Source organism: Staurois parvus, unplaced genomic scaffold (genome assembly GCF_062004578.1).
Source record: "Staurois parvus isolate SC_StPar_1 unplaced genomic scaffold, SC_StPar_1.0 ptg001789l, whole genome shotgun sequence".
Taxonomy (NCBI): Eukaryota; Metazoa; Chordata; class Amphibia; order Anura; family Ranidae; genus Staurois; species Staurois parvus.
Genome location: NW_028319585.1, coordinates 101189 through 120000, shown reverse-complemented (window position 1 = coordinate 120000; position 18812 = coordinate 101189). Strand labels below are relative to the sequence as shown.

Genomic DNA, 18812 nt, shown 5'->3' with positions numbered 1-18812 from the left:
AAAAAAAATAAAATAAAAAAATTGTAATAATTAAAAAAATATAAAAAAAAAAATAAAATAAAAAAATAATAATTACAAATATATAAACAAATAAATAAAATAATAATAATAATTTAAAAATTTAAAAAAATAAATAAATAATAATTAAAAAAAACATATATATATATATATATATATATATATATATATATATATATATATATATAAAATCTCAATCACTGTAAGCCCAGGTTCACACTGATGCAGTGTGGAATTCGCAGCGTTTTCAGTGCGAATTCCGCACCGCATCAGAAAGTGTATGTTAAGTTAACAACAGCCCAAAATCGGTCCGCAAAACACGGTGCGATGTGCAGAATCGGATCTCATAGGTGTGAATGCCCGTGTGATCCAATTCTACTGCGGACCGACAAAAAGGGTCCCGCACATTTTTGATGCAATTAGAGCCATACAAAATATACTGCTCTGATCGCACACAAATCGCATGTGATTGGCAGAGGAATGCGGTGCGGTTCCTGTGCGCATCACATGCAATATACTGCACCGCATGTATGTGAACCCGACAGCAACCAATCAGATTCCTACTTTAGTTCACTGTTAGGCCTCTTTCACCAGGGCGATCTGTATGTCCGTTTTTTATCTGCCCGTTTACGGATGAAAACCGGACCTCCTTGTAATTCTAGGGACTTGCGGATGTAAACGGATGAGCATCTTTTTACATCCGTTAATGTCCACATCTGTTAACATCCATTTTTTTGAATGGAAGAAAACCCTATTTTTCTTACGCAAAAAAACCAGAACAGACACAAAAACGGATGTAAACGGACCAAAAACGGATGTAGATGGATGAAAATGGATGTAAACGGACCACAAATGGATGTAAATGGCCACAAATGGCTGTAGATGGATGAAAATGGATGTAAACGGATGAAAAATAGATGTAAATGGACCAAAAACAGATGTAGATGGATGAAAATGGATGTAAATGGACCAAAAATGGATGTAGATGGATGTAAATGGACCAAAAATGGATGTAAATGGACCAAAAACAGATGTAGATGGGTGAAAATTGATGTAAATGGACCAAAAACGGATGTAGATGGATGAAAATGGATGTAAACGGACCAAAAACTGATGTAAACCAATGTAAACGGATGAAAAATGGGTGTAAACTCATCCGTTTTTTCTTCGAAAAACAGTAACTGAACTGAAGAAAAAAAACAGAACGCCCGTGTGAAAGGACCATTAGATTTTATTTTTTTTGTTCTGAATGAAGGAAAAATTGAAAGATTCCTCCATCCACGTTCTACAGCACAGGTGGATGGATCTTCCTGCTGGGCTATTGTATTGGGACAGGATACCTGTACAGCAGATGCATCTGATTGGATGCAGTGGCTGCTCAGCTGACAATTTTCCACCTGTTTTTCAATTGAAGGATAATAACTGGGGGGAGGGGCAAAAGGACACCCATTGAGTCTGTTTGCCGCATTCCTGCACAATTCACATGCATTTCCGTGTGGTGCAATCATTTTGAATGGACTCAGATTGCACCAAAGTAGCACATGCGCCAGTTTTAGACAACGCACTGCGACAGGATTGCATGGTTGTCTTGTGCCATGCGAGCCGGTGCGGTCAAGCGCATTGCATTTGCAACCTGCGTTTTGGGGTAGGGTCGCCACCTCATCCCTTTAAAACCGAACACATATTAATGACACGGGCTCTGTGGCTGATTTAAGGCGGTAATTAAACTCACTTAGTCCAGGTTTGCACCTCTGCGTTTTCCGGTGCGTTTTGCAGACACGCACAGCGGTCCATTGAACATGATTTCCTACGGGACAGGTTCACATCTCTACGTTGTCACCCGGTGCATTTTTTTTTGGAAAGGGTCAGGGGCTTTTTAAAACGCAACGTTGCGTTTTTGGATCTATATACTTCAATGGAGATGCTGCAGAAAAGCATGTGGTGCGTTCTTGATGCGTTTTGCATTTTAATGTGCCCAGCAACAAGTAAAAACAAAAACGCAAACCGCACTGCAGAGATGGATCAAACGCAAACTGCATAGGTGTGAACCGAGACTTAGTGCCTTAAATTAGCCTCAGAACCTGTCCAAAAACCGAACACATTACTTAAAAGGATGAGGGGGCCACCCTAGTTGGGGTGTTAATTGGAACTTCTCTCTCCATCTACATGGACTCCTCATCCTGCCAGCAGTAGTACATAGATAGGAAAGTATATTATACATTATTTACTTGTTTTAAACAGTTTTTTACACTTCTTCAGTTACTTCCTGGTTTCTGGCCTAGGCAAATGATGTCATACATCCCAGGAGTCTTCAGGAGGGGAGGAGGTGGTTTTCTTAAATAAGCACATCTTGCTGCCTGCTTGCCTGAGCTAAGGGCAGATGGATTCCGGGAAGGAAGTGATACATGATTCATCTACCCTTACTCAAGATGGCCAGAAATACTATGGGGGGGGGGGGGGTTCAAAGCGTTTTCTCAGCAATATATTAATGTATTATTTATCACAGGTACTTAAAGCATGGAGACATGATGGATGGGGAGAGACATGGATAGAGGGATGGGGGGGAGGAATGGATGGATGGGGGAGGGACATGAATGGATGGGGAGACAACAGGGATGGAGGGATGGGGGGGAGACATGGATGGATGGGGGAGGGACATGAATGGATGGATGGGGGGGGCGACATGAATGGATGGATGGGGGGGAGACATGGATGGATGGAGGGGTGGGAGACATGAATGGATGGAGGGTGGGGGAGGCATGAATGGATGGAGGGGGGGGGAGACATGAATAGATGGAGGGGGGGAGACATACATGGATGGATGGAGGGGGGAGATATGCATGGATTAGGGGGGAGAGACATGGATGGATGGAGGGAGGGAGACATGGATTGATGGGGGGGATATGGATGGATGGATGGAGGGGGGGAGACATGGATGGGGGCCCCCCCTCCCAATCATGTGATTCAGGTGTTCCAATCCCCTCCATATCATGTGATTCCAGTCCTCCAATCCCCTCCATGGACACAGGTGTATACAATCAAGCCCCTAGGCATGCAGACGGCTTCTACAAACATTGGTGAAAGAATGGGTCGCTCTCAGGAGCTCAGTGACTCCAAGCGTGGTCCCGTGATAGGTGGCCACCTGGGCAATAAGTCCATAAGTGACATTTCCTGGCTACTAAATATTCCACGCTCAACTGTTAGTGGGATTATAACAAAGTGGAAGCAACTGGGAACAACAGCCACTCAGCCACCAAGTGGTAGGCCACGTCACATGACAGGGCGGGGTCAGCGCATGCTGAAGCGCACAGTGCGCAGAAGTCACCAACTGTCTGCAGAGTCAATAGCTAAAGACCTCCAAACTTGGTGTGGCCTTCAGATGAGCCCAACAACAGTGTGTAGAGAGCTTCATGGAATGGGTTTCCATGGCCGAGCAGCTGCATCCAAGCCTTCCATCACCAAGTGCAATGCAAAGCGTTGGATGCCGTGGTGTAAAGCACACCGCCACTGGACTCTAGAGCAGTGGAGATGTAGTCTCTGGAGTGACCAATCACGCTTCTCTGTCTGGCAATCCAATGGATGGGTCTGGGTTTGGCGGTTGCCAGGAGAATGGTACTTGCCTGACTGTATTGTGCCAAGTGTAAAGTTTGGTGAAGGGGGGATTATGGTGTGGGGTTTTCAGAGGTTGGGCTTGGCCCCCTAGTTCCAGTGAAGGGAACTCTTAAGGCAACATTTTGGACAATTTCATGCTCCATACTTTGTGGGAAGAGTTTGGGGATGGCCCCTTCCTGTTCCAACATGACTGCCCACCAGTGCACAAAGCAAGGTCCATAAAGACATGGAGGAGCCAGTTTGGGGTGGAGGAACTTTACTGTCCTGCACAGAGTCCTGACCTCAACCCCATAGAACACCTTTGGGATGAATTAGAGCGGAGACTGCGAGCCAGGCCTCCTCCCCCGACATCAGTGCCTGACCTGACAAATGTGCTTCTGGAAGAATGGTCCAACCTTCCCATAGACACCCTCCTAAACCTTGTGGACGGCCTTCCCAGAAGAGTTGAAGCTGTTATAGCTGCAAAGGGCGGGGCCAACTCAATATTGAACCCTACGGACTAAGACTGGGGGGCCATTAAAGGTCATGTGTGTGGGAAGGGCGGGGCCAAATCAATATTGAACCCTACGGACTAAGACTGGGAGGCCAATAAAGGGCATGTCTATGGAAAGGGTGGGGCCAACTCAATATTGAACCCTACGGACTAAGACTGGGAGGCCAATAAAGGGCATGTCTATGGAAAGGGCGGGGCCAACTCAATATTGAACCCTACGGACTAAGACTGGGAGGCCAATAAAGGGCATGTCTATGGAAAGGGCGGGGCCAACTCAATATTGAACCCTATGGACTAAGACTGGGGGCCATTAAAGGTCATGTGCGTGGAAAGGGCGGGGCCAACTCAATATTGAACCCTACAGACTAAGACTGGGAGGCCAATGAAGGTCATGTGTGTGGAATAGCAGGTGACCCAATACTTTTGGCAATATATTGTAGCTTGTTTGGCCCACATGAACTGTTTATAGTCATATTGAACCTGCAATTCTACTTTAGCCTTTCTCTATAATCTGCAATAAAGTTCAACTTAGGTGTTTGTCTGTGAAATGTGAAAAGGTAGTTAGACTCGTGGAGAACGATTTGACTGTCCGTAGCCAATCACAACCATTTCCTAGGCTCTGTCACTCCAACAGCAATGTCACAGCCCCCAACAACACCCTTCTCAGTCTTCATATCCTCCTCTTTCACTCCTTCCTGGGCAGACATGGTGCATGGTCCTAGGTCTCCATCCACCCACAAGGACCCCCCACAGCTCGGTTCTGTAATTCATCAATTTTTGGGGTGACCTTCACAGACTGCTGAGTGCGACTCACTGGCTGGGCAAGTTTTCAGTGGTTCTCCCATTGATTAATATTAGGCCTTGTTCATAATTTAGCATTTTTGGTGCATTTGTGTCTGAAAGTGAAGATGTTTTCTACAATTTGTGCCGTTGTAGTCACTTCCGCTCTTCTTCCACTTCTGTTATTAACTAGTAATGAGCTTAGCTTCAGCCTGAACCCGGAAGGAAATTGTCAGCGCCGGACTAATCAGCTGCAGCCGGGCATTCCCCACCCCGCAGCTCCACATACACAAAGAGGCAGGGATGCTCATAACATCAGTGATTTAATAGGACCACATAGATCCATGAGGTCAGTGACATGGGGCCATATTAGGTCAGTGACGTGGGGCCATATTAGGTCAGTGACATGGGGCCATATTAGGTCGGTGCCATGGGGCCATATTAGGTCAGTGACATGGGGCCATAATAGGTCAGTGACGTGGGGCCATATTAAGTCAATGACATGGGGCCATATTAAGTCAGTAGCATGGGGCCATATTAGGTCGGTGACATGGGGCCATATTAGGTCGGTGACATGGGGACATATTAGGTCGGTGACATGGGGCCATATTAGGTCGGTGACATGGGGCCGTATTAGGTCGGTGACATGGGGCCGTATTAGGTCGCTGACATGGGGCCGTATTAGGTCGGTGACATGGGGCCATATTAGGTCGGTGACATGGGGCTAAATTAGGTCGGTGACATGGGGACATATTAGGTCAGTGACATGGGGCCATATTAGGTCGGTGACATGGGGCCATATTAGGTCGGTGACATGGGGACATATTAGGTCGGTGACATGGGGCCCAATTAGGTCGGTGACATGGGGCCATATTAGGTCGGTGACATGGGGCCATATTAGGTCGGTGACATGGGGCCATATTAGGTCGGTGACATGGGGACATATTAGGTCGGTGACATGGGGCCCAATTAGGTCGGTGACATGGGGCCATATTAGGTCGGTGACATGGGGCCATATTAAGTCAATGACATGGGGCCATATTAGGTCGGTGACATGGGGCCATATTAGGTCAGTAACATGGGGCCATATTAGGTCGGTGAGATGGGGCCATATTAAATCAGTGACATGGGGCCATATTAAGTCAGTAACCTGGGGCCATATTAAGTCTGTGACGTGGGGCCATATTAAATCAGTAACATGGGGCCATATTAGATCAATTACATAGGGCTGTATTAGGTCTATGACATAAGGCCATATTAGGCCAATGACATGGGGCCATATTAGGTCGGTGACATGGGGACGTATTAGGTCGGTGACATGGGGCCGTATTAGGTCGGTGACATGGGGTCGTATTAGGTCGGTGACATGGGGTCATATTAGGTCGGTGACATGGGGTCGTATTAGGTCGGTGACATGGGGCCGTATTAGGTCGGTGACATGGGGTCGTATTAGGTCGGTGACATGGGGCCGTATTAGGTCGGTGACATGGGGTCGTATTAGGTCGCTGACATGGGGCCGTATTAGGTCGCTGACATGGGGCCGTATTAGGTCGGTGACATAGGGCCATATTAGGTCGGTGACATGGGGCTAAATTAGGTCGGTGACATGGGACCATATTAGGTCGGTGACATGGGGCCATATTAGGTCAGTGACATGGGGACATATTAGGTCAGTGACATGGGGCCCAATTAGGTCGGTGACATGGGGTCATATTAGGTCGGTGACATGGGGCCATATTAGGTCGGTGACATGGGGACATATTAGGTCGGTGACATGGGGATATATTAGGTCAGTGACATGGGGCCCAATTAGGTCGGTGACATGGGGAAATATTAGGTCGGTGACATGGGGCCATATTAGGTCGGTGACATGGGGAAATATTAGGTCGGTGATATGGGGCCATATTAGGTCGGTGACATGGGGCCATATTAGGTCGGTGACATGGGGCCGTATTAGGTCGGTGACATGGGGCCGTATTAGGTCGGTGACATGGGGCCGTATTAGGTCGGTGACATGGGACCGTATTAGGTCGGTGACATGGGGCCATATTAGGTCGGTGACATGGGGAAATATTAGGTCGGTGACATGGGGCCATATTAGGTCGGTGACATGGGGAAATATTAGGTCGGTGACATGGGGCCGTATTAGGTCGGTGACATGGGGCCGTATTAGGTCGGTGACATGGGGTCATGTTAGGTCAGTGACATGGGGCCGTATTAGGTCGGTGACATGGGGCCATATTAGGTCGGTGACATGGGGCCATATTAGGTCGGTGACATGGGACCGTATTAGGTCGGTGACATGGGGCCATATTAGGTCGGTGACATGGGGAAATATTAGGTCGGTGACATGGGGCCGTATTAGGTCGGTGACATGGGGCCGTATTAGGTCGGTGACATGGGGCCATATTAGGTCGGTGACATGGGGCCATATTAGGTCGGTGACATGGGGCCATATTAGGTCGGTGACATGGGGCCATATTAGGTCGGTGACATGGGGCCATATTAGGTCGGTGACATGGGGCCATATTAGGTCGGTGACATGGGGCCGTATTAGGTCGGTGACATGGGACCGTATTAGGTCGGTGACATGGGGCCGTATTAGGTCGGTGACATGGGGCCATATTAGGTCGGTGACATGGGGCCATATTAGGTCGGTGACATAGGGCCATGTTAGGTCGGTGACATGGGGCCATGTTAGGTCGGTGACATGGGGCCATATTAGGTCGGTGACATGGGGCCATATTAGGTCGGTGACATGGGGCTATATTAGGTCAATTATATCATCCCCGTCCCTTCATGCATGGGGGGAAGGGGTGGGGTATTCCCTGCCCCCAGCGGATTGGACCAGCACTTACAGTTTCCTCATGGGTTCGGGCCATAACCAAGCTCCTCTATACTATTAACTACTGTATACTTTTTCTGGACTTGTTCATAAACATTTAACTGCACCAAAAATGTACAGAATAGAAGTTGACTGATCCTGGTCTACACACAGGGCTCTTCCATTAGGTAATGACAGCCCACTCTCATGCAGCAATGTGAAGGTTACACAAGTAGGAGGAATTCACCACATCCAGCCAAACATATGGTATCAGATCGTACCTCATTGTATCTCATTGTATCTCATTGTATCTCCTCGTATCCCTTCGTATGGTTCCGCTCCATCATGTGATCCTTTGTGATGACCCTCTTCCATGGCCGCCGTCATCCCGCTCTTCCCACAATGCACTGGTCTTGTCCTGTCGTTTTTGTCTCTCCCTGTGAAAGTCTTTGTGATTTTTATTTATTTTTGTTTTATTTCAGGAGCGATGCCACAAAAATGAAATTTGAAGGAAAAACATTTCATTTATATGTGAGAGAGAAGGAGGTAAAATGTCAATATATACCCTGACAGACTGGTATATACATATGGACTGGTATATATACAGGGTGACCAGAGAATATATTCATTTACATATATATACACTAACTGACTGGGAGCTTTATATTGCCTGATTTATTCTGAAAACATTTAAAGCGTATCTAAACCAAAAAATAAAAAGGTCATATTGCAGCTTACCCATCCTTGGATGTGGTGGCTGCGTTAGTTTTCTCTTTTTAAGGATTTTTTTTTCTTTAGTCTCACCTGGAGATCCTGCCAGTAACACCCTTCCTGCCTAAAGCTGGCCGAACGCTGGTGGATTGTCATACGAACGTTCTTACAGAAAATCCCTTTACATAACGCCTAGAGCAGGGGCGGACTGACAACTCATGGGGCCCCCGGGCAATAGGAGATCATGGGGCCCCTGTGTCCTCGCCCACACTCAAACCACACCCAAAAAAGCCTATGAAAGGTACCAGGGGCATCTCATGGGGCCCACAGGTAATAGGGGATCATGGGGCCCCTCTGTCCTCGCCCACACTCAAACCATACCCACAAAAGTATATGTAAGGTACCAGTGACATCTCATGGGGCCCCCAGGTAATAGGGAATCATGGGGCCCCTGTGTCCTCGCCCACACTCAAACCACACCCAAAAAAGCCTATGAAAGGTACCAGGGGCATCTCATGGGGCCCCCAGGTAATAGGGGATCATGGGGCCCCTGTGTCCTCGCCCACACTCAAACCACACCCAAAAAAGCATATGTAAGGTACCAGTGGCATCTCATGGGGCCCCCGGGCAATAGGGGATCATGGGGCCCCTGTGTCCTCGCCCACACTCAAACCACACCCAAAAAAGCCTATGAAAGGTACCAGGGGCATCTCATGGGGCCCACAGGTAATAGGGGTTCATGGGGCCCCTGTGTCCTCGCCCACACTCAAACCACACCCAAAAAAGCCTATGAAAGGTACCAGTGGCATCTCATGGGGCCCACAGGTAATAGGGGATCATGGGGCCCCTGTGTCCTTGCCAACACTCAAACCACACCCAAAAAAGCCTATGTAAGGTACCAGTGGCATCTCATGGGGCCCCCGGGCAATAGGGGTTCATGGGGCCCCTGTGTCCTCGCCCACACTCAAACCACACCCAAAAAAGCCTATGAAAGGTACCAGTGGCATCTCATGGGGCCCACAGGTATCATGGGGCCCCTGTGTCCTCGCCCACACTCAAACAACACCCAAAAAAGCCTATGAAAGGTAACAGGGGCATCTCATGGGGCCCCTTACTGACCCCGGGCCCTCGGGCAGTGCCCGGGTTTCCGAATGGTCAGGCCGCCCCTGGCCTAGAGAGGCTTGATGAATACCAATCCCTTCAAAATTTTAATTTTGCTTTTAATTTTGGAATGAAAATGTAAATTTATGAACAAAAATCAGATACATTGTTAGAAATCCGAGGACAATTCTCCATCCTGCTGCTTCGAATTTTTTCGTCACAATAGCCGAAAACGAATGTCGATTTGACCCCCACAAGATCAAACGAACGTTTCAAAAACAAACATTTTCACGTGAAATTCTACCACTATATGGCCAGCTATAGGGTGACACGGGCGGACTGACCATTCAAGCACTCGGGCACTGCCCGAGGGCCCGGGGTCGGTAGGGGGCTCCTGGTACCTTTTTTATAGGCTTTTTTGGGTGTGCTTTGAGTGTGGGCAAGGACACAGGGGCCCCATGATCCCCAATTGCCCAGGGGCCCCATGAGTTGTCTTTCCACCCCTGGCACCTTTTTTATAGGCTTTTTTTGGGTGTGCTTTGAGTGTGGGCAAGGACACAGGGACCCCATGATCCCCAATTGCCCAGGGGCCCCATGAGTTGTCTTTCCACCCCTGGCACCTTTTTTATAGGCTTTTTTTGGGTGTGCTTTGAGTGTGGGCAAGGACACAGGGGCCCCATTAACCCCAATTGCCCAGGGGCCCCATGAGTTGTCTTTCCACCCCTGGTACCTTTTTTATAGGCTTTTTTTGGGTGTGCTTTGAGTGTGGGCAAGGACACGAGGGCCCCATGATCCCCAACTGCCCGTGGGCCCCATGAGTTGTCAGTCTGCCCTTGGGGTGACAACACCGTTTTATGATTGGAGGAGCAGCGTAGCCACCCTCGGACATTCGCATTGTCCCCCCGTTGGGAGGGGGAAGTGTGATGGTTGTCATATGCGCTTCGATTTCATTGTCCAGTTGCGATTGATCAAAATGATTGAGTCGTCAAAACAATTGAATAGCCATCACTTCCCTTCTGATCAATCGATCAGAATTAGATCAGATTCGATCAAACTGAGTTAATCGGCCAGGATGGGAGATTATTAACCCTTTTGCATTGATTAGCAGCACTGTGATGTTTTGGTCACAAATTCGATCAGATTTCAATCGATTGGATTATGGGATTGCAGAGCGGAAATAGTGTTGCAACTGATAGCTGACAACTCATGGGGCCCCCGGGCAATAGGGGATCATGGGGCCCCTGTGTCCTCACCCACACTCAAACCACACCCAAAAAAGCCTATGAAAGGTACCAGGGGCATCTCATGGGGCCCCCTACTGACCCCGGGCCCTCAGGCAGTGTCCGAGTGCACGAATGGTCAGTCCGCCCCTGCTTCCAATTGTATCTTCTGATTATCGACAAAAGTCACTTCCCTGTGTGTGACATATCGATTGTATGGATTGTCAGCTATAGATCGATTATTCTTATCAGGAGAGATCAGTCAGAAAAAAAAAATCGATCACTTATGGCCACCTAAGTTCACACCTAAGCGTTTTCTGCCACGTTTTGCAGAAACGCAGTACAGTCCATGTACCATGATCTCCTATGGGACACGTTCACATCTCCGCGTTTTCACCCGCTGCGTGTTTTGGAAAGGGGCGGGGACTTTTTTGAACGCAAAAAGTTGCGATTTTGGTTCTATAGACGCTGCAGAAAAGCATGTAGGGTGTTTTTTGCGTTTTAAATCTGCCTAGCAACAAGAAAAAAAACATGAAAAACGCATCAAAAACGCAACGCAGAAATGGCTCAAACGCAACTTGCATAGGTATGAACCTAGACTTAGATGGACGAGCAGACTCAGGCTAAGGCCGGCCATACATGGGTCGAAAATCGACCAAGTTTTAAGTCCGAAAATCGGACCTAAGAATAATCGGCCGATATTCACTCTGTTAGTGGGTGATTGGCACCGGCCGATTTTCGTGGCTCCTCCCCTTTTCGGTGATTGGACATGTTGGAAAATGCATGAAAACGACCGATTTCCGACTCAATGATGGTCAAATCGTACGATCGTTTTTCCAAAAAGAATATGCGCGCGAGCCGTGACCTGGAGGGAACAGAAGTTTCGCCTGTTATATGGGGTGAACTTTATGACTCGGTCGGCCGATTTTCAAAATCAATGATGGCGCCATCGGATTACCGAGCGAACGGCGTTTCCGATTTTCGGATGAAAAAACGTTTGGAATTCGACCCATGTATGGCCTGCATAAGTTTTGCGATACAACGACTTCTCACCTGCTATCTTAACCCTGTGAATGCCCAACCGTGCTCCGCAACCACGCACATTGCGCGCAGTTGTAGGGCAGTTGCGGCGCGTTCTTGTTGACTTGAATGGGTGGTTTTCCCTCCAAACGCGACCGGGAGATTTTTGATGCGGACGCAAAGCAAAGCATCTTCCCTGCAGCATGTGAACACACAGTCTGCTGCCTTTGCAGCTTTTAGGGGAGCGGTAAAAACACCCCACTACTAGTTTAAACAAGTTCTTGAATGAACTTGACAAAGGGACTTGCGGTTGGGGATGGTAAAAACACACCATTGAGGCCTGTTTTTACTGCCCCATTAAGTTGCAAGGCCCATGGACCAGGGTGTTCATATGCCAATGCCATGATGCTTGTCGCATTTGGCGAGCAGTACTGTCACCAAACGCAATCAATTCCAGTTGACGGGGACCCGCTACATCCACCTCGCAGCCGTGTGCAGTGCATGCAGTTGTGGCGTGTTTGTGCAGCATTTAAGGGGTTAAAACAGGCGATGAGTTGGCATCCCCTCCTCACTGCCTGTCATTAAATGCCTCTGGAACGCAGATCCAGGCGCTGCGATGTCTAAACCTAGCCTAACCAATGAAAACTGAACCCCTCAGCTCACACTTTATAAGACGATTTTTTTTTCCATTTGGGATAAATAAATAAAAGCTGATCATTGTAAGCACCCCTGTCAGTGCTAAATGGTTTGTCTCAACCCCCTAACTGACACTTTCGCTGGTCTGGTAAAGAAAGCTGAAAAATAACAGACTTTCTGGCAGGATCACCAGGTGAAAATAAAGGGGGGAAAAACTTAAAAAAAAAAGAAAACTAATGCAGCCACCACCTGTGGGGATTGGTAAGCTGCAATATGATACATTTTTGTTTTTTTGGGTTTAGATAAACTTTAGGAGACTTGCATCATTTCTTGCATATTTATATATACCTCCTCTGAATGACTGATGTGTATATGTACAGAACCCGAGGTATACACACAATGGGGATCACTGATATCTGGGAGCTCCGGAGGGATTGTGGGAGAGGCGGGTGTGACGGGGCCCCTAATGCTGCCTGAGCACAGCAGCGTTCAGGTCCCCGGTCCCTCAATACTGGGGGGTATGCGTAAGGCCCGTGGTCCTCAACCTTTTTCATCTTCGAGGAACCCCGGGCAAAAAGTTTGAAAAGGCCAGGACAGTACAAATCCCCCCCCCCCCCGCAAATGTCAGGAAGGTACAAATCCCCCCAAATGTCAGGAAGGTACAAATCCCCCCCAAATGTCAGGAAGGTACAAATCCCCCCAAATGTCAGGAAGGTACAAATCCCTTCAAATGTCAGCACAGTACAAATCCCCCCAAATGTCAGGACAGTACAAATCCCCCCCAAATGTCAGGACAGTACAAATCCCCCCAAGTGTCAGGACAGTACAAATCCCCCCCAAATGTCAGGACAGTACAAATCCCCCCCAAATGTCAGCACAGTACAAATCCCCCCCAAATGTCAGGACGGTACAAATCCCCCCAGATGTCAGGACGGTACAAATCCCCCCCAAATGTCAGCACAGTACAAATCCCCCCAAATGCCAGGACAGTACAAATCCCCCCCAAATGTCAGGACAGTACAAATCCCCCCCAAATGTCAAGAAGGCACAAATCCCCCCCAAATGTCAGGACAGTACAAATCCCCCCAAATGTCAGGACAGTACAAATCCCCCCCAAATGTCAGGACAGTACAAATCCCCCCAAGTGTCAGGACGGTACAAATCCCCCCAGATGTCAGGACGGTACAAATCCCCCCCAAATGTCAGCACAGTACAAATCCCCCCAAATGCCAGGACAGTACAAATCCCCCCCAAATGTCAGGACAGTACAAATCCCCCCCAAATGTCAAGAAGGCACAAATCCCCCCCAAATGTCAGGACAGTACAAATCCCCCCCAAATGTCAGGAAGGTACAAATCCCCCCCAAATGTCAGGACAGTACAAATCCCCCCCAAATGTCAGGAAGGCACAAATCCCCCCCAAATGTCAGGACAGTACAAATCCCCCCCAAATGTCAGGAAGGCACAAATCCCCCCCAAATGTCAGCACAGTACAAATCCCCCCAAATGTCAGGACAGTACAAATCCCCCCCAAATGTCAAGAAGGCACAAATCCCCCCCAAATGTCAGGACAGTACAAATCCCCCCCAAATGTCAGGAAGGTACAAATCCCCCCAAATGTCAGGACAGTACAAATCCCCCCCAAATATCAGGAAGGTACAAATCCCCCCAAATGTCAGGACAGTACAAATCCCCCCCAAATGTCAGGACAGTACAAATCCCCCCAAGTGTCAGGACGGTACAAATCCCCCCAAATGCCAGGACAGTACAAATCCCCCCCAAATGTCAGGACAGTACAAATCCCCCCCAAATGTCAGGAAGGCACAAATCCCCCCCAAATGTCAGGACAGTACAAATCCCCCCAAATGTCAGGAAGGTACAAATCCCCCCCAAATGTCAGGACAGTACAAATCCCCCCCAAATGTCAGGAAGGCACAAATCCCCCCCAAATGTCAGGACAGTACAAATCCCCCCCAAATGTCAGGAAGGTACAAATCCCCCCAAATGCCAGGACAGTACAAATCCCCCCCCCCCCAAATGTCAGGAAGGTACAAATCCCCCCCAAATGTCAGGACAGTACAAATCCCCCCCAAATGTCAGGATGGTACAAATCCCCCCAAATGTCAGGACGGTACAAATCCCCCCCAAATGTCAGCACAGTACAAATCCCCCCCAAATGTCAGGACGGTACAAATCCCCCTAAATGTCAGCACAGTACAAATCCCCCTCCAAATGTCAGGACAGAGCAAATCCCCCCCAAATGTCAGGACAGTACAAATCCCCCCCCCCCTAATGTCATGACAGTACAAATCCTCCCCCCCCCCCCAAATGTCAGGACGGTACAAATCCCCCCAAATGTCAGGACAGTACAAATCCCCCCAAATGTCAGGACAGTACAGATATCCCCCCAAATGTCAGGACAGAGCAAATCCCCCCCAAATGTCAGGACAGTACAAATCCCCCCCCCCCCCAAATGTCAGGACGGTACAAATCCCCCCAAATGTCAGGACAGTACAAATCCCCCCAAATGACCCCTTTTTGGTAAGTAAACAGTCCGATGTATTCAGTAAGAGGCGTGGCGAGTTTTCTGAAGTTGTAATTTGTCATAATTTTTTTCAAAATGAAGAAATTACAAAAAATAATTTCCAGTGCAGTCCAGCGTCACCATATGACTGGCATGGCAGAGATCAGGGACACTGGTGACAGTATGTAAAAAAAAAAAAAAAATTTTTACATTTTTCTTCAAATTTTTTTCTTTAAGATTTTTTTTTAACACGCTGACCAGAGCAATGCAGTGTAACATTGTACTACTCTGGGGAAGGAATCAGGATTTCTTTCCCCACAGATTATGACTGTTTATACCAGTGAATTTCTTTGGTAATAAGCAGCCATTTTAAGTGAATGAAATTAATTCAGTTTGTATTGTTGTGATTAGCTGTGATTGGCCACAGCTAACCACATGGTACAGGTGGGCTGTGTTTGGCCCTGTCTGTATCATGTGATCACTGTGACTAATCACAGCTAGCAACATTGTTGTGATTAGCTCTGATTGGCCACAGCTAATCGCATAATACAGGTGGGCTGTGATTGGCCCTGTCTGTATCATGTCATTACTGTGACCAATCACAGCTAGAAACATTGCAACCTTGTTGTGTTTTAGCTGTGATTGGGCACAGCTAATCACATGGTAGAGGTGGGCTGTGATTGGCCCTGTCTGTACCATGTGATCACTGTAACCAATCACAGCTAGCATCATAAATGTACACAATGAATGGCATGAATTGAAGCCATTCATTGTTTACAATTGTCATGTGATCGGCTGTGATTGGTCAGAGTGATCACATGATACTGGCAGTGGCCCGATACGGTGATCTGTCATCGGCTGTGTCCCATGACAGATAGCACCACAGCGCTGTATTTAGCCGATACAGGTGCCGATACAGGGGACTGTGTGTACTGCAGATGTGGGGGGGGGTAGCGGAGAAAGGCAGGAGAGGAGCAGTGTATACAGTGACTGGCTGTCAGTATATGTGCTTTGCGGTTTTTAAATGTAATTACCGGCTTTCTATTTTCCTCACTATAGCTCACAGAATCAGCTGTCACTTTCCCCCCAGATAAAAGAAACAAAGTTTCCTTTTAGTTTCTTTCTGGAGGTAAAAGAAACAAAGTTTCCTTTATCTCTGGGGAAAGTGACAGCTAATTCTGTGAGCTATAGTGAGAGAAAAAAAAGGCCGGCAATCGCATTTAAAAACTGGCACCAACCTATAGTGACAGCCAGTGGGGGAGCCTCTCTGTATACACTGCTCCTCTCCTGCCCTCTCTTTGCACACACTGCCCCCCACCCCCTCCCCCCTACATAGAGGACCTGTCATTCATATGCTATCACATAGGAGACTATTGGTCCCCTATGTGATAGCAATAAAATCATAAGTTAAAAAAAAAAAATATATATACATGAAAGTAGAAAAAAAAAAATATTGAAGCCTCCCCACCCCCACATACGCAGACATTTCGGTTCGGTTTTCGGCCACATGCATTCTGAATTTTCGGTTTCGGCACCAGAATCTTCATTTCGGTGCACCACAACTTACAATCTAATACATAAGGTGGGGAATGTGGTACAAAAGGTGATAACTGTGGGGGATGAGCTGATGGAAGTCATAAAAGTTCCGTTAGTTGGAGGCGTGATGGGCTTCCGTGAAGAGATGAGTTTTCAGGGATCGCCTAAAGGCAGCCAGAGTCGGAAATAGCCGGACAGACTGCGGTAGAGAGTTCCAGAGGATGGGAGAGATTCTGGAGACGATCATTGGAGCAGGAAACAAGGGAGCTTGAGACTAGGAAGTCCTGAGAAGACAGTTTGGGTGATAAAATATAATTAATATACTATAGTATCTATATGTGGGGGAGGGGTACTGAAGTAGTAAGAGGAATGGAAATAAAGAGATGTTCTAGACCAGCCATTCTCAACTGGGGCTCCTCCAGAGGCAGCTAGGGACTCCTTGAGTGGTGCCTGCTTACCTCCTACAGAGATGTTCTAGACCAGCAATTCTCAACTGGGGTTCCTCTAGAGGTGGCTAGGGGCTCCTTCAGCCATGCCTGCTTACCGCCTACAGAGATGATCTAGACCAGACATTCTCAACTAGGGTTCCTCCATAGGTGGCTAGGGGCTCCTTGAGCTGTGCCTGCTTACCTCCTACAGAGATGTTCTAGACCAGCCATTCTCAACTGGGGTTCCTCCAGAGGTGGCTAGGGGCTCCTTGGCTGTGCCTGCTTACCTCATACAGAGATGTTCTAGACCAGCGATTCTTAACTAGGGTTCCTCTAGAGGTGGCTAGGGGCTCCTTGAGCTGTGTCTGCTTACCTCCTACAGAGATGTTCTAGACCAGCCATTCTCAACTAGGGTTCCTCTAGAGGTGGCTAGGGGCTCTTTGAGCTGTGCCTGCTTACCTCCTACAGAGATGTTCTAGACCAGCCATTCTCAACTAGGGTTCCTCTAGAGGTGGCTAGGGGCTCCTTGAACTGTGCCTGATTACCTCCTACAGAGATGTTTTAGACCAGCCATTCTTAACTAGGGTTCCTCTAGAGGTGGCTAGGGACTCCTTGAACTGTGCCTGCTTACCTCCTACAGAGATGTTCTAGACCAGCCATTCTCAACTAGGGTTCCTCTAGAGGTGGCTAGGGGCTCCTTGAGCTGTGCCTGCTTGCCTCCTACATAGTTCAGGGGCCGACAACACCAGGGGCCGGCAGAATTACACCTTCTTCCTCTGTAAGGGAGGCATGCTTACCACTGGTAACCGGCATATAGAACGTTCATCCAAATACGTTGGTTTTAGCAGGTGTTCCATGAGACCTGAACATTATTTCAAGGGTTTCTCTGGAGTAATACATTTGAGAAAAGCTGTTCTAACCCTTTGTTCTATCACACTGTGATAGTAGAGAGAATCCTGCAAAGCCTGGTCATGGGATGGCGAGGTCATGGCTCTTGACAGGCTGCCTCGTACATAGGACACTATTCATGAAGGATGATTGGGACACATTGCTTCTAGCTCCTATAATAAAACAAATTCTTCACACATGTCCATGTGGGCTCTGCAATGAAACTGAAACAGCACTGCTGCCAGTTAGTCCTCATTGTGGACTAACTTGTAACCCAAAAGCACACAGTCACCAGGAATCATTTTAGGGTCAGTACTCACAAGTCACCGGGCTGCCACCTTCCAGCTTCCTCTGGACACTGCCAAATGAGTCAAGCAATCATTCTGTAGACCAGATCTCTTTAGTGAAGTCCTGCAGTCAGCTCCAGATCGCTTCCAGGTCCCCAGCTCTGCCACTACTGAGACCTCACAGAACAGTAACGAACTCCACAGGCTGCCGCAGGGGCAATAATCCCCTTAGGCTTGGATTCTCCTTCCTGGGGAAATCTCTCCTGGGCTTCAGACTATTTATAAGCTTCCCAGCCACCATCCGGGCACACCTCCTCAGGGATTGGCTAAGACCTGATCAATATTCATGCTGGTTATTTGAATTCTCCTTCCCCAAGCTCTAAAAAAGTCTTCTACAGGCATGGGGAAGCAATCAAACTCCAAGCATTTGAAACCCCGAATAGACCAAAACTAACAATAACTACTCCCTTGATTGCAGAAGAGCCAAAAACTAAGTCTACCTAACAGCCCAACTAGGAGGGCGCTACCCAATCCATGGCATAGCTGGTGCAGCATGGCTGTGGATGGGAGGGAGAGCAGGTCTAGACTGAGGCGGACGTATGAATGCTGGGGCTGCCCTGAATGCTGCCCGCCCTGGATTAGTGTCACAAGTTTCCATAATGCTGGTGGATGGCCCGTCTGCACAATGGAAACGCAGGATGCTGTGCCAAAGTACGACACCCTTGACAAACCCCA

The 18812-nt window shown here is 48.1% G+C and overlaps 1 protein-coding gene across 2 annotated transcripts in view; it reads left to right on the top strand.

The window, feature by feature from the left end:
- Positions 1 to 18812, top strand: part of FRMD5 (FERM domain containing 5) — a 170408-nt gene that overhangs the window by 106996 nt on the left and 44600 nt on the right. For both annotated transcript variants that reach the window (XM_089663860.1, XM_089663859.1), the window contains exon 9: positions 8210 to 8273. In XM_089663860.1, the coding sequence (XP_089519986.1) occupies positions 8210 to 8273 (64 nt within the window). The remainder of the gene's footprint in view (positions 1 to 8209; positions 8274 to 18812) is intronic.